General features: G+C 35.8%; 1 protein-coding gene across 1 annotated transcript; it reads left to right on the top strand.

Annotated features, from left to right (window-relative positions):
• Window positions 1–650: 650 nt before the first annotated feature.
• Window positions 651–13,735, top strand: LOC103990910 (flowering locus K homology domain). Its single transcript, XM_009410204.3, has 7 exons — window positions 651–811; window positions 2,248–2,542; window positions 6,961–7,207; window positions 9,514–9,662; window positions 9,777–10,046; window positions 10,134–10,328; window positions 13,315–13,735. Exons 2-7 carry the CDS (start codon window positions 2,264–2,266, stop codon window positions 13,495–13,497), a joined length of 1,323 nt encoding a protein of 440 aa, XP_009408479.2. The 5' UTR covers window positions 651–811; window positions 2,248–2,263; the 3' UTR covers window positions 13,498–13,735.
• The last annotated feature ends 1,454 nt before the right edge of the window (window positions 13,736–15,189 follow it).

Raw genomic sequence — 15,189 nt, 5'->3', positions numbered from 1 at the left:
GACAAGTGTAAATTTTGATATAGATAACTCAAATTATGATACTATATCTTCTTTAACTTATCATGGCATAATAGAGATCAATTGAACCATTCACTTTATTATTTTTTACTCGTATCTCTAAACTTGTCCCATCCCAAGCCTAATCCTTGTGGTATTGGCTTGACTTATTTTAGTCAACGTATCATGAAAGGTTTATTCCACTCATAATAGGTCAATATAAGATCTTCCATAACAACTTGAGATACCGTAAGAGTCAATCATCTAATTTGTTAAGTTCCCTTCATATGTTCGGAACATCTACATGAGACGGATCGGAATTGAAAGACGTCTGATCAAAGATTAGGCAATAAAAATAATAAAAAATCGAGCCTTATCTATGATCTCCTATCATCAAGAATTACAGGCGTCGACTAAGTTTTTACTGACAATAACCCATGGCCTGTAAGCTGAGTAAGTTTGTACTGACGTGGGCCCATGTCTTATGAGAGACGAGGTGTTCCAATGGGTTTGGCCACCGGTCTCCTGCGTTCCCGTCTATCGCTCACGTGCGCAGTATTCGGAGACGACGCAAACACTCGTTGCCACTCACGTGCGCCGGATAAAGGAAGTATAAATAATAAAGCAGTCTCACCCTTGTCCGCATCGACTCGCTCTCTCTCTCTCTCTCTCTCTCTCATCGTAATCCCTAATCCGTTGTCCGGGGCAGTCCCGCCTCTCGGTCTTCAGCCTCGAGAGCTTTCGAATTCGTTCGCCTCCCCGTTTGGATCTCCCTCGGCCCCTCCGCTGTCGGCCAGGACTCGCGCCAAAGCCCGTAGGCCGCCTTGATCTTTTGCCCTCTGCTCCTCCTGCGTCTTCGAGCTCTTGTTTATGTCTTTTCTGTAGGGTTTTCTTCGAAGGCATTTCGTGGAGTCGTTGATACCCTTTCTGAGTATCGTATTTTGAGATGTCAGGGTTTTTTGTGATTAATTGTTAGTAGAGACGTGATTTTTACGGTTTCAACGATTCGTTGTCTTTTTTCCTTTTTGAGTCTCGTTTGTTTTCTCGATTGGCCTCTGTATCTCGAGTTTACTAGTGTTTGTCAGTACGATTGAGCGTTGGTTATCAAATCTGTGGATCATAATGCTGCAAAGGTGCTGTTGTTTACAAGGTTACTAGGTTCTTTCATCATGATCCTTTGCTTAACAAGGAGCAAGAAGCTGTACACTTGTGCAATCTGAAAATGAAAGTTTTGATTACCTGTAGTTCTATTGGAAGAGAAAAGAAAAATCATATAAAATTAGAAGCTAGATTAAAATCGTTTTGTGTTTAGTGTATAGGTAAGAAAGAGGTTGTATATGAGTAGATTTTGTTTTTAGTCTGATACATCTTAAAATATAGTTTTGTTTGCTACGGATCAACTTGTTTTTGTTATTGGAAGTATACTTCTTGGCTTAAACCTCTGCAGATTGGAGATACCTTTTGTGATTAATTATCCAGTCATGCGAACACGATACTGGTTCTTGTCATGAATGGCTACTTTTAGATGCTTGTGTTTTGCTTAATTACTGAAACATGCAGTATGGTAGTAGTTATATTCAGAGTTTGAAAAATGAGAAAGGTAACTAAATGAGGAAAATACGAAATAGAAAAGTGTGGAAATAAGGATAAGGTCATATTTTTGAATTCAAGGACATATTTAGGTGGTATGGTAGTTTTAATTATTTTATATGAAATGCAATAGCAATATCCAGATTCTATTTTTGGTAGCTAGATATTTTTAGTTGGGCAGAAACATTTTTTTTTCTTCTGAAAGCTGGAATTTATGGGCCCTTGTTCTACGTCGTCTCTTCCTGGTATGGAACAATCAATGTACACTGCTGAAAGAAGCCACACTTATTTCTGTACATGTGTTGAAAGTGGACATTTGACGTTGAAACAGATACAGGAATATCCAATTTTCTTTTTAATATGCTTACTTTAAGATGCTTATTCATCCAGATTTGCTTTTATATTGGTTTCAAACATGCAACCTGCCCTATTTTTTGTGTATCACTTATTGGTCTATAACATCTGGTTTGGGATTATCTCATTCTTCTTCTTGTTTTTTGGAACTTGTCTTGCTCTCCATGCATAGTCTTATACAGTGATCCATGTTATTCTGAGAGCACTGGCTATGTTTGATTATATTTGCTTTCTTATGCTTGATTATATTTGCTTTTCTAGTTTTTGGCTTCTTACATCTGCATCTGTGATGTTTGATGATCTTAGTTTAATTCAACATCTTATGGATGACATTGAGGAAAATGTTGTGGAAGAAGAGGTCCCGGTAGAAAGTGGAAACTCACACGAAGTGAAACAAGAAACTGATGGTCAGTTGGAAGCAGAGTCTGGTGAAAAGAAGTGGCCTGGGTGGCCAGGAGAGAGTGTTTTCCGCATTTTGATTCCTGCTCACAAGGTGGGTAGTCTCATTGGCCGCAAAGGAGAGTTCATCAAAAGAATGTGTGAGGAATCAAGAGCTCGGATAAAGATTCTTGAAGGACCTCCTGGAGTGCCAGAAAGGGCAGTAAGTATTTCATTAGTTTGATGGTGCTCTAGTTAAGGTGCCACTACCATATATCTATTGTAGATGCTGTGAAGGGTTTGTGCTATCCAATTTTATGATCTTTTAGCTATCATGCTATTTTTCTTTTTTGTTGCATTCTAGACATTATGCAGGCTGTTCGAATTTATCAAGTTGTTCATCCTAGAATTGTAAAAAATACCTGTCTGATTACTTGCTTCTATCGTAATTGTGCAGCATACTATGTCTATGCTGCTAGGTCATGTTCACCTTGTTTGTTCATTTGGCTTATAGAATTAAATGATTTGCATTTTACCCACGTGTGACATCTGTTTATTTCTTAAAATTGCTTATGATTTGTTCTCTTTTGCAAAATAAGAGGTGCCTGTATTTATATTGCAAACTGGTTAAATCACAAATCATCTCCGAGGCTTTATAATATAATGATTCATTTATGATATGCAAATAACCTGTCTTTTGCTTGCACTTTATCTAAAGTTTGGTTCATTTAGGATGTGTTTATTTTCTGAATGACCATAAAACAAAGTTGATAAAAGCTTGGTTGTGTGATTAAAAAAAAATAGCTGAATGGTTGCATGATTCACACAAGTAATGTTGGCACTTGATATTTCAGACCCAACTTTTTTGTTCGTTCCTATTGAAGGCACAACTAATTAGAGTTAACTTTTTGGAAGTATTTGAAAGTCTAAATATCTCTTCAATAATCAAGAATATTTCCTCAATGAAAATCTTGAGAGTACTTCTTAGATTTTTGTTTGCTAAGGTTCAAATATATTGTCTTTTTCAAATTGTGAAATCATAAATCAGGTTTCAGTCACACTAAGTAGGCAGAACTTGATGATTCGAAGATTGAATCTACCATATGTTATAAGAAAAGGACACGCAGTCAACAATAATGTTCATATGGGGAAAAGATCACCTAAGACAAACACTTAACATTCCCATTGCAGCCTTCAGTCATAATAACCAGATGAATCTTTGCAGGTTCTTTCTGCAGACCTAAGGCAACAAATGAAATTGTCCTTGTGAATCAAAAATAGAAGAACAAAGGTGCAGTTTGCAAATATCAGTCTTTGAACATCTGTGCTGGAATTTATCTAAGGCTAGACATGTTGGATGACCATCAAGCTTCACATTGTTTCTGGTAATTCCATAACTTGCTTGATTGTCGTTTCAACAAGAGATCAATATGTTCTTGATGAGTAGAAAGGTCTGTGGTGCGGAGGCTACTTGATAGGTATGTTGCAGATCCAGGATATATATAGTAACTGATAGCGAGATTAATACAGTCATGTCTAAAATTTGCATTGAATCAATATACTAAGATTGATCTTTTGAGAAATGGAAAAAGGTGCTGATCAGTATTACCCATGAACATGTCTAACCATTTATGGATGCAAATTTATATGTAGATGGAATAATTAAGAAGAACGAATATTTGGTGCATGGTTTGTTATGTTTCCAGAGCTAAAATCAGTATCAAGTCAGAAAATGAAAAACTGTGTTTATAAAAGAATATGGTGGTAAAAAGCTGTAATATGCTAGTTTAGTCAACTGATTAAAAAAGATAAGCTTTAGCTGATGATCCTTTGCTAAAATTCCCATGCAGCATGCTACATGGACTATCATAAAACTTGGATAGGCTGTTTTGTTAAGGTTTAAGAAAGACGGAGGTCTGATTTTTATATTTTCAGATCTTGAAGATGTACGATAACTACTCAAGCGGCCATTGGAAACTCTTGTTGCATCTTGTTTAATTGTTTTTGTCTTTAGACTTCAGTGACTGATGTTTTTCATTCCGTCTGTTCATCTGATACAGGCAGTAGTCTCATTTGGCGTTATTCATCATCTTCAAGCTGTTGTAAGCATTTCAGTATGTATGATCTGTTCTGGTGCCCCTTTGATGTTGACAGACAGCTGCTGGTAACATGAATAGGTAGAGTAAAAGTAATGTAGAATGGAAAAGTGGGACCTAACAACTAAGACAATATAAATTAGAAAGATAAGAAATGAACAAGATACGATGTAAAATTTTTGGAATCTCTAAAGACAGTTTGTGGCTATAATAATAAAAAGAAGAGTGGCTCATTGCACAAAGCTGCTGGAAATTTGGGGTTTAGGGAGTTTACGTCCTTGCACTTGATCCAAATGGATTCTAATTACTTAAAGCTCCACCATAGAAAAATCATAGATTTTTCTGCCGAGCATGACTTTAAACATGTGTGGCACTTCAAATTTTGAAGTATTTTGATTACATAATGAGTGAGTTCAAATTTTTAACAATATTCCACAGTATTCCAAGAGTCAATTAAGACTAGTTGACACTAAGCCTGCCTTTTTCAAATTACTGTCATGGATATTTGAATTCTGAATTCTCATGTGTTTATTTAGGAAATCAAACAATTTAAAGTTTTATCTGACTAAGGAGGCGCTTATCTGGTCATCATTTTACTGTTTAATTGAGAGGAATAATCATAGTTCTACATATCCTTTCCAATAAGTACCACTTTGAATTGTTTGGTTTCTTTTCATGATCTACAATCCTTTGTTATGTAATAGCAATGTGTTTTTTGCATACAATGTCTTTGAGTGAAATATTTAATCAATAAATCCATTCATGTAGAAGAATTTGGCATAATTGTTGTTTGAAAATTAGGTATACTAATTAATTATTGGTTTTATAGAATTGTTCAAAGCTTTTTTTAATGCATTCTCAGACGATACATTTGCATAAGTATCCATTGTAAGAGCTGGTATGCCATATTCTTGCTTTTGGTAATTTTATTTTTACTACCAACTGTGAGATTTGTGACGTGAGGTACCAAGTAGAATTTATTTCTGAAAGCTCTGTAAATTCTTTTATTTGATAAAGAGAAACAGAACAAACAGGAATTGATGAACATCATACTTTATTGGATTGGTAATTATTTTTTTGTTTATTGATTACTAAATGGTGATTATTTCTCCATTCTACATTTAGTGTCATAAAAAAAGATTTCATAGGTGCTCATGTCTGCTGTGCTTCATTAAAGCGTGCATCTTGCACATAGGCTACATAGGATCTCAGTGTTCAATGTGCTTATAAAAACTTTGGATTTGAGAGGCTGAGTGCAATCAAATTTTATTTCTAACAAAAGCAGTCAAGTTAATAAGGTTAAATGCACATAAGTAATTAATTTATACTTGCTTCGGATCATGTTGATATTCAGCTTTCTCCACCTTTTATTTCCATAAAAACATCAGGGAAGAGGTTTCATAATCGTTCTTAGGTTCATTATTGCAAATATCAGGTTAATATTATCATCCTTGACATGTATTCCATTAGATATTGGAAAATGTCCTCCTTCCTGGACATGGTGTGTGGTATGTGTATGTGGCTTTATATGTAGATGCATATGTAACATGTTGAAATATTTTTGGTTTTATATGCTTATATAAAAATAGGAAATATGCAATCAACAAATAAATATTATGGTATACATGAAAATATGAAATAGTAATTGACAATTACAGGATGAAGTTAAATTATAAGTTTATGGTACAAGATTGTATATTAATTTGGGTGATTAAGCTTGAATAGAATGGGTGACAATTTAAGCTATTATCCTCTATTCACAGACATCATATGAAGTAATGATATGGTAGTATTGACATTAGTAGTAGTCATGACACATTTTTATGATTATGTGGGCTACATATGGAGTTGCATATGTAGTTATTCAGGATAGGTCAGTCTTGGAACAATGAGGCATGGTGGTACTGTGTTTGTTATGTCTATTTACATGGCTATGTAGACTATTTTGTGGGACACTGATTTCTATGCTACTATGCTCTCTCTACTAGGGTTGTGACTAATTTGTAGCATTATCTGCCACCAAAAAGGACTAGGCCTCAAAATGACATCTGAAAAACTATATATGTCAAATCTTGATCCTCTTTATTTATTTTAGAAGTGGTTAGTGGATGTATATACAACTAGGAGACAGTGTATTGCACTATGTAATGTAGGTGTTATTCCTGTGCAAATGAAATACATTTATAATTTGCCAAACCAAAAACTGTAAATTTAGAACTTAACCTAGTTCTGCTAAAAGAGATTTTAATGTTCTGTAGAATTATCATCCTTTTTCATCGTGATTAACTAAGTAGCATGCAAGTTACCCTTTCAATGGAACTAATTTTATGTGCCACAGTATAATTTCTGGTTTGATCTATGACTTGTCTCTATCATGAAGACATCAAGTTGTTTCTTTCCCTTTCTCATGTTTCTGGGTTTGCCACATAGTTATCTAATTTTGTCATTGTTTTCCTATGTAAGAGTAACATTGTCAGTTGGAGAAATTACTAATTTACTGTTTTTGCTCGATGTGATATTTTGTTGTTTCTTGGAACTTGTGAAGGTAATGATTTCAGCAAAAGAGGAACCAGATGCTTCCATTTCTCCTGCGATGGATGGTCTGCTTAGAGTTCATAAACGGATAATTGATGGTTTAGACGGGGAATCTGGTCATGCTCCATCAGGTGCTGGTAACACAGCGGCCACAAGATTGCTTGTGGCAGCTACACAAGCAGGAAGCCTCATTGGTAAACAGGGAGCAACAATAAAATCCATTCAAGAGGCTTCTAACTCCATTGTCCGCATTCTTGGTATGATTGTCTAGACCTTTCTATATTTTCTTTACACCTTTTCTTTTTAAGCTATAATCTGCCTTTTTCCTTGTAAGAAAATAAGAAATGGTCTTTCATGATCACTGTTGTATCTTAGTAACTTATAGATACTTGCAGCTTTAAGATTCCCAGTGTCAGGTTATGATTTGTTTCCTTTACAGTTAACTACTGTCAGCCTCTTAGTCTGTGATGTTGTATGTACTAAAGTAATTAATAATTGCTAGTTTTGGTTTCTTGTGGACCTCTTAATTTAAAAAAAATGAAACTGGAAAGTGATTTGACATATTGTAACTTTATGTGGCAAGTATGTCTTTACTTGTTATTTCATTGTTTTGGTGTGTAGATTATAATATGTAATTTATTTGTTTCTCATGGCAGCTTCTTTTCTGTGTCTGGACTAAAATATCTCACATAGTTAGAGTAGTTTCCACTTTCTAGTACTTGAAGGTTTGGAGAATAACTCATTTGGAGCTTTATGTTGACTTGTCATTTTACTACTTTTTCATTTCACTTCCACCTCTTGGATGATAGAAACTTCTCTGTTTATTAAAAATGCACTCACTAGTATAAGGATTAGGAAATGGTAAAACCTATTTAAAAGCTATGGATTTAGAAAGAGATGCATGACTTGCATTCTCAGTCTTGCAGCAAGCGTTCTGACTCGAGTGCCTGTTGAAAGGCTTACCAGATGAAGCATGGACATGGACTGATTCAGATCTTTCATGGTTTTCTTACAATGATATTGCTTGTTATGAGAAAGGATACAATGGATCAGGGACACAGAAAGCATTGTTTATATTGCTTGTGTGCATATTATTCTTTATAATGGTGCCTGTTTGTGCAATCATGCAATTACGTTTTTAGAACCAGTCCCAAACTCGGATACTTGCATAGCTAGAGCAAGCCTCAATTTCAGATCTTCAGTGTGAAGTATTTTGGCTTATTTATGCCTTAAGAAAGTGGAAGAACCTACTAACGTATATGCTCTTATGACTATACTGTGGCCTCTTCTATTTCAGCCAGCTATCCTGGTTAGCCTCTATGACCTCCTTTGTCTGGACTTTCCATGAGGGCATTAATCATGATTGTCAACACCTGTACATAACCAGCTCACTTAGCACAATTTTAATGAAAGAGGAGTGCTACAATATCAGTATCTAAGCAAAATTTGAATCTTAGCATCTCTGTTGTTGATAATGTTTTTACACTGTTAATGGGCTTAATATTTCAATATCTAATTCAAGGTTCCTGATATAGCTTTCTGAGTCATCCTTGAAGTGCTTAGGGACATCTTTTATTGGAAGGACATGCCTTATGACGACGAGTACGTGTCAATCTATTCATGTACCTATTGAGTCATTACTAGTTCATTTTCTTTGCCATATATCTGTTCTTTAACAGATATATAAATGCCTGAATGACCTTTATCTGAAGCTGAGAGCATGTATATGACACATTCCCTGGATGAGTAATGATGTCATGGTAATCTTAGATTTAACTTTTAACAAATCATCTCAGTGGTTCACAAAGGTTAAACATGCATATTGACGGTAATGTAAATTTGCAAGTTGTGAACTTGCAATATATTCGGCTAATCCGTAGATAGGGAATGAACTTGCAATTCATTTCTTATCCGATGAAGTTGTATATTCGACTAATCCTTTGTACAGTGTGTTGAACCAGTTATCGAGACAATTAAACTGATATGTGCAGATTGAAAATTCTAATATTTTATATTTTTTAAGTGCAAAAATTACTATTTGGCAAGGATCTCTTTAATAAGTTTGAGATTTGCCTGTAAATTGGTGCCTTATTTCTGTTGCCCATACAACAACAACAACAAAGTCATAAGTCTCAATTATTTGGGGTTGACTACATGGACCTTTTGCCGTCATTAAAAAATCATTGTCATTGTTAGTGAAACAAGGTTTGCAATACCGCCTCGATTGTTCAGTCTGAGTGGTGTATTTGTGCGACCTTGTATGGTATATGACTTGTACCGAGAAGTTTCTTCTTTTGTTTTTCAGCTTTTTTTCAGGTTTTTCTAAAACTTGGTACATATTGATGTACTGGCATTCAGTACACTGGTCTGGACCGTATGGTACTGTTCTGAGTCCTGACTGGTACACTATCAGTGCATGAAATTGCAAACTTGACAGCAAAATTCCCTTGGGTTTGTTGGAAATTGACCAGCAAATTAATTATTATTGTTTGTTGTTCATGCTGACTATGGTCTCTTCTTAGATGCTTGCTCGTTTGTGTTTACTTTGCTCCAATTTTTGCAGAAAATCTACCTCCTGTTGCTCTGTCAGATGATAGAGTTGTTGAGATACAAGGAGAGCCCACTGGGATGCATAAAGCAGTGGAACTAATTGCAACCCATTTAAGGAAGTTTCTAGTTGATCGTAGTGTTCTTCCTTTGTTTGAAAAGCGTGTAAGTTAACTCATTTGAAGTATGATACTGAACTGTGTATTACACAAATTTGATGAATATTTTAGAGTTTTTCTTGATGTTCTAAAAGTTTCAAATTATGACTCTATTGTGTAGGTGTCGTTGCCAAATATGCATATGGAGCAGAACATGCCTCCACCTCAACCTTGGGGCCACCCTCCAGGCCTTCCCCCAAGTGCTGGTGGTTCAGCTTATGGTGGCAATCCTCAATTCATGCCTCCACGAGCCCATGATAATTTTTATCCTCCACCTGACCTTCCCCCATTAGAGAAGCAACCGCATCAAGGAATTTCCATGTATGGACAAAATGCACCGCCAATGGGTGTCCACTCAGCAAATCAACAGGCATCATCAATGATTTCTCAGGTACGTTTTCAAAAGTATGGGTAAACAAGTGCTTTTAAGAGTAGAGTATGTTGTTTCACTTGTTTTACTCTGATGAGTTCTCGACAGGTTACACAGCATATGCAGATTCCACTTTCTTATGCTGATGCTGTGATTGGAGAAGCTGGTGCAAATATTAGCTATATCCGTCGTGCTAGTGGGGCGACCATAACCATACAAGAAACAAGGGGGGTCCCTGGAGAGATGACTGTTGAGATTACTGGGAGTGCGTCACAAGTTCAAACTGCCCAGCAGTTGATACAGGTGTAGTCCATGACCTTATAACCTGGATAATCTACTTCTTCTATGTGCTATACATCTGTTTCTATTGTTTAAAGAACTGTTTGATTTCTAAAATATTCATGCTGTATTTTCAGTAACTTAAAGTGGATTTTTTTCAGGGTCTAATCAGCTCCCTTTTAATTCTTGTTTCTTCTCATCTATTTTAATCTCAGGAGAAGATATATGATAATTATTCTTTTATCTGTTTCCATTATTAAGTGTGAATGCCTTCTTTAATCCCATATATGCCAATATAGTGTCCTACTTTATAATTTGTGTATATATTATGCTTGTATTTTTGTGTCTTAGGATAAACAACAACAATAACAAAACTGTAAGTCTCAAATTTTTGGGGTTGGCTACAGGGAGCTTTTGCTGTTTTGATATGTGTAAAAAACAATATGTTTAATTAAGTTAGAGTACTTAAATTTTTATTTATAGTTTATATTTTTTAGATCTTCCTCTATCTCTCATTGTCTCATTAAAATTACTCATTTCACTTCTTCTGGCTACTATGCTACTATATCAGGAGATCTCTCAAGCATATGTTCATACCATTCAGAGGTCTTCTAAGCCAATTTTGGCTATCATCTATAACTTTTAGCTATTGTAGATTAGATATATGATCTAAGTGTTCTCGAGATGTCAATTTACTTGCCACATGAGACTTGAATAATATTGTGTTAGCATTTCAGAGTCATAGGTTGGTGCAGGGGCAATTTTCTGCCTGAAATTTATATATTTCTGTTATGAATCCAAATTGAAATGGCTCAGAATGTAGGAGACAGTTGTATTTGTTTCTTGGTTGCAATTGATTTAGAGGCAATTGTTTACGTTGTAGTTTGTTTTTCTGTTGTGGATCTGAATTCATTTGGCTCTGCGATATAGGAAACAGAATTTTATGTATTTCTTGTTCACATTTGATCTTTATCTTTAAAGTTGAAATAGGAATCATTTCAGCAGTTTCATCTGTATTTGATCTTGATACAAAACCAAGGAATCTTCCACTCAGATCGAGGATCTAAGTCATTCTTATAATTGACAAAACAATGCATCAGTGACTCCATTAATGATAAATAAGAAAGAAAAATTTAGACAGGTCTCAGGTCCAAGTACTTGTACAGTCGCATGGATTGGCGTTCGAATACCGGTATGGGCTCGCTAGGGTCTAACCTACTGACACATGGTATGTTGGCACGTGCCATAAAATTTATTTAAGAGCTGAGTATACATGGTTATGGGAATTATGGGAGGCACGTGCAACGGTCTGTGCTGCCAACCTATTGCCCATCTGACTGGTACGTATTGCCCCGTATGTACCGGTCTGAGCAAAAAGTAGAACCATGCTAAAGATCATTGTTTGGTTAAAAAAAAAGGGCTAATTATACAAAAGTTTGGTTGCAGCACATGGACTAAGTACTTCACAGTTATATTTACTTATATGTGAGCATACACAGTTGATTGTATTCCATCTAAGTTTATTTTTGCTTTTTTAGTTGATCTATTGCACTTAAAACGTAAGTGATGGCTGTTGGTAGTGCTTATCTTCTGAAAATGAACATAGAGAGATAATTGGAGTTTGCCAAGATATTTCTTTGGACATGTCATAATTCTCAGTTCTTGGCATGAGCAGTCCAACATATCGGATTAATATGGATAATGTGGATGAAAAGCAAACTGATAGTTAGTCTTAAATAAACTTATCCGATAATTCTTGTAACATCTTGGGATTGACAATAATCTATAACTAATTGATGCCATTGCATGAAGATGGAGCTTTTAGAAGTAATTATTACTTCTAAAAGAATCTTCTTTTTTTCCTTCTTGGGATTGACAAGAATCTTCTTTTTGATCTTTTTTTCCCTTCTATTTCAACTCTTAATAACTCTTGTTACTGTGAGATCTGAAGTGCAATTCTTGTGATCAAGGATTCTAGAATTGAAACCAATATATTTGATACTGCATGATAGGTGCATATCCTTGCTTATCTTAGTTTCTTAAAGCTAATTGGAACGGATAGGGATGGAAAGATTTGGAGTTGTGGATGGGTCTTGAGCATCTGAAATAGTTAATGGTTCAGAAATGCTTATAAATGTGGATGGATTCTTAGTGAGGGATGTTTCTTTTCTTGAAGGCATAGGTGTGCATATTCAGCAATACATTTGTTATGTGGGCTCAATTTACAACTATAGAGAATTTATCGTTGTAATTCAACCATGATTGTATGAATTTCTTTTGAATAAAATCATAAGCACTGAATGTATGAAGAGATCATTTACTAAGTTGAATGTGTAAAAACCTTGTCCATGTGTCCAGACAATTGGTGTTAGCTCCAGGAGTTGATGTCAGGAGTTTTACAGTTACATGATATTTCTTTTGTGCAATGCATTGAGCAATGTGTGTGTGACATTTCCTTCTTTTTTCACTTATAGCCCCAAATAAATAATGTTACTCGTTTCCTGAATGTATTGTGATGTTTAACTTTAAACTGCCATGGTGCTAGAACTTAATCTTGGTCAGTTGAACCATTCGCATGGGGTGCCACTGCACATGTCATGTGTACAGGTTTTTATCATCTGTGAACCAACTATTCATGGTGATCGTGTGAATCTCACATGTAATGTGCTTGAATAATATGTTGGTCATGTTGGTCCTTTTCCCTTTTCGTTATTTGTTGATCAACTGCAGCCTATTCAACAACCCAAATTAGTTATATCAGCAAGTACTTAAAATCAGCACATCAGTTGATTATCCTAAATCAAAATGTGATTATCTGACGATGGAAAATATGTCAAAAATGGGACTAGGGTGGATATTAAAGATTTTGATGATTAATATTAAAGATATTAAAGAAAAGTTATTTTGGTTCCATGTGAACTTTTTTTGGGGGGTCTGTTGTGCATTCCGCCCTTTGCTTGATGATTTTTCTTGCCGTTAGGCAGGCTAAATTATTTTTTTTCTGTTGCAGAATTTCATGGCTGCAGCTCCATCTCCAGCTCCTTCACAGAGCTCGATGGGTTCCATGGATCCAGGTTATAATTCTTACCAACCGCATGGTCCCATGTACGGATCTCCTCCATCGAACACTGGTCCTGTGGCCCACTCTGGAGGAGGATATGGTTCAACCTATGGTGGCAGTTATGGGTATTAGGATATTTGAGAGGCTTATTCAGCTGATAGTATGTTCTCATTGGAGTTACCCCCTAGAAGCGTATATTCTTACAGAGATTTATGCTGTGATTTTACTCGACGACCTTTAGCAACTTCAGACCTTATTTCTGGCTGTACATTTAGCCACCATAAATCATTTTACATCTCTTTGTTTCTTCGGGTGCGTCCTACTTTTGAATCTGATGTTGAACATATTATTTATTTATGATGGTTTTTTATCCCTGCCTTTTTTTTTTTATGGATTTTTTGTTTGTTTACGATGCCAAGAGATGATTTCTTGGCAGCGTTTAAAATGCTCCATTGTTGAATCAGCTACGGCGTCTCAACCGGTTGACCTTAGTTTTCTTAAGACATGGTCTGAAAGGGTGGTGGTGGGTAATACTGTTACCATACTGTATCAGCATGTGGTTCCTTTAAATTTTCGATTTCCAGATTCGAGGAGCATAAATCCAAATCTTTAAATTTTCTTAGATGTTGAGTAAATTTGATCGACAACGATAGAGCTTTAGGATTCATTACTAATAAGGTGGGCTTTTAGGCGTTGTTAATTATAGATTATCTTTTATATTTGGGTCAAATTGGTACTGTAGTTTTTATATTTAAAAAATTTATATTGATATTTTTATAATTTTAAAATTGAGATAAATAATTTTATTTGTCTTAATATTGTTAGTTGTATTCATGAAAAATATAATATATGACATCACCTGTTTCATCGGTGTAAAAGTTATGGAAAGGAGCTGGACGAGATTAGAGATCACCAAAGATGACCTCCGTGAAGCAGGTTATGGTGAGGTTGATGAAGGTGATAGCTCCCATGAAGAGGGGGAGGCTAAGTTGTCCTATCACTTAGGCTCCTGGTGTAGCGAGAGTGATTGCAGTTTCGATGCTAATCGTTGTCGCCTAGTTGTCGACGTTTGGCGGTGAGCAACAAGAAGAAGAGTGCCTAGAACTTGGTGGCGACGACAACGTTGACAACAATGTCCTCAGCATTCCAACGATAATCACTCTCACTACAACGGGAGCCACGAAAGACGATCACCACACCTTCAGCTTCACGGTGGTGGTCACTCTCACTACATCAGGAGTCAAGTAGGATAATGACCATGCCTTGAGCATTCTAATGGGTGTAGCGAGAGGCGGAGCAAGTAATCCCGAGGAGAATGACCTTGGTGGCAACAACAACGATGACAACCATGTCTTAAGTACCCCAACAACGGTCGCTCTCGCTACACCAAGAGTAAGCAAGACGACCACCATACGTTGAGCATCCCAGCGGTGGTCGCTCTCACTACACTAAGAGCCAAACAAGATAATGACCATGCCTTGAGCATTATGATGAGTGTAATGAGAGGCAGGCTAGGTGACAATGCAATTGGATCTCATCATTGAAAATGGAAATGAAAGGGATATTGAAGTTACTTTTTGCTCATTACTTTTGTGTTGATTGGTGCTACGTGTCGTGTTTTCTGTCAATATTATTTAGGACGTTAGCACAAATGAGATTATTTATTTTATTTTTAAAATTATATGAATTTTAATATAAATTTTTTAAGTAAAAATATCATAATATAAGATTCAAAAATAAGAGGTAATTTATTTTACTTTTAATGCCATGGGTAGTGCATCATCGTCTTGCCTACGGGCAACCGTCAATATTAGAACTCCCGAA

The sequence above is a fragment of the Musa acuminata genome, chromosome BXJ2-7 (genome assembly GCF_036884655.1).
Source record: "Musa acuminata AAA Group cultivar baxijiao chromosome BXJ2-7, Cavendish_Baxijiao_AAA, whole genome shotgun sequence".
In the NCBI taxonomy this organism is placed as follows: Eukaryota; Viridiplantae; Streptophyta; class Magnoliopsida; order Zingiberales; family Musaceae; genus Musa; species Musa acuminata.
The sequence above is the reverse complement of the archived record's forward strand: the minus strand, read 5'-3'. Positions and strand labels throughout refer to the sequence as shown.

What these genes read in the sequence shown, in the direction of transcription:
- LOC103990910 (XM_009410204.3), top strand. Translation starts at nt 2,264, where the DNA reads ATGGATGACATTGAGGAAAATGTTGTGGAAGAAGAGGTCCCGGTAGAA. An exon ending in TTCCTTTGTTTGAAAAGCGT is followed by an intron (nt 9,663 to 9,776) that starts GTAAGTTAACTC and finishes TCTATTGTGTAG; the next exon opens with GTGTCGTTGCCAAATATGCA. An exon ending in CATCATCAATGATTTCTCAG is followed by an intron (nt 10,047 to 10,133) that starts GTACGTTTTCAA and finishes AGTTCTCGACAG; the next exon opens with GTTACACAGCATATGCAGAT.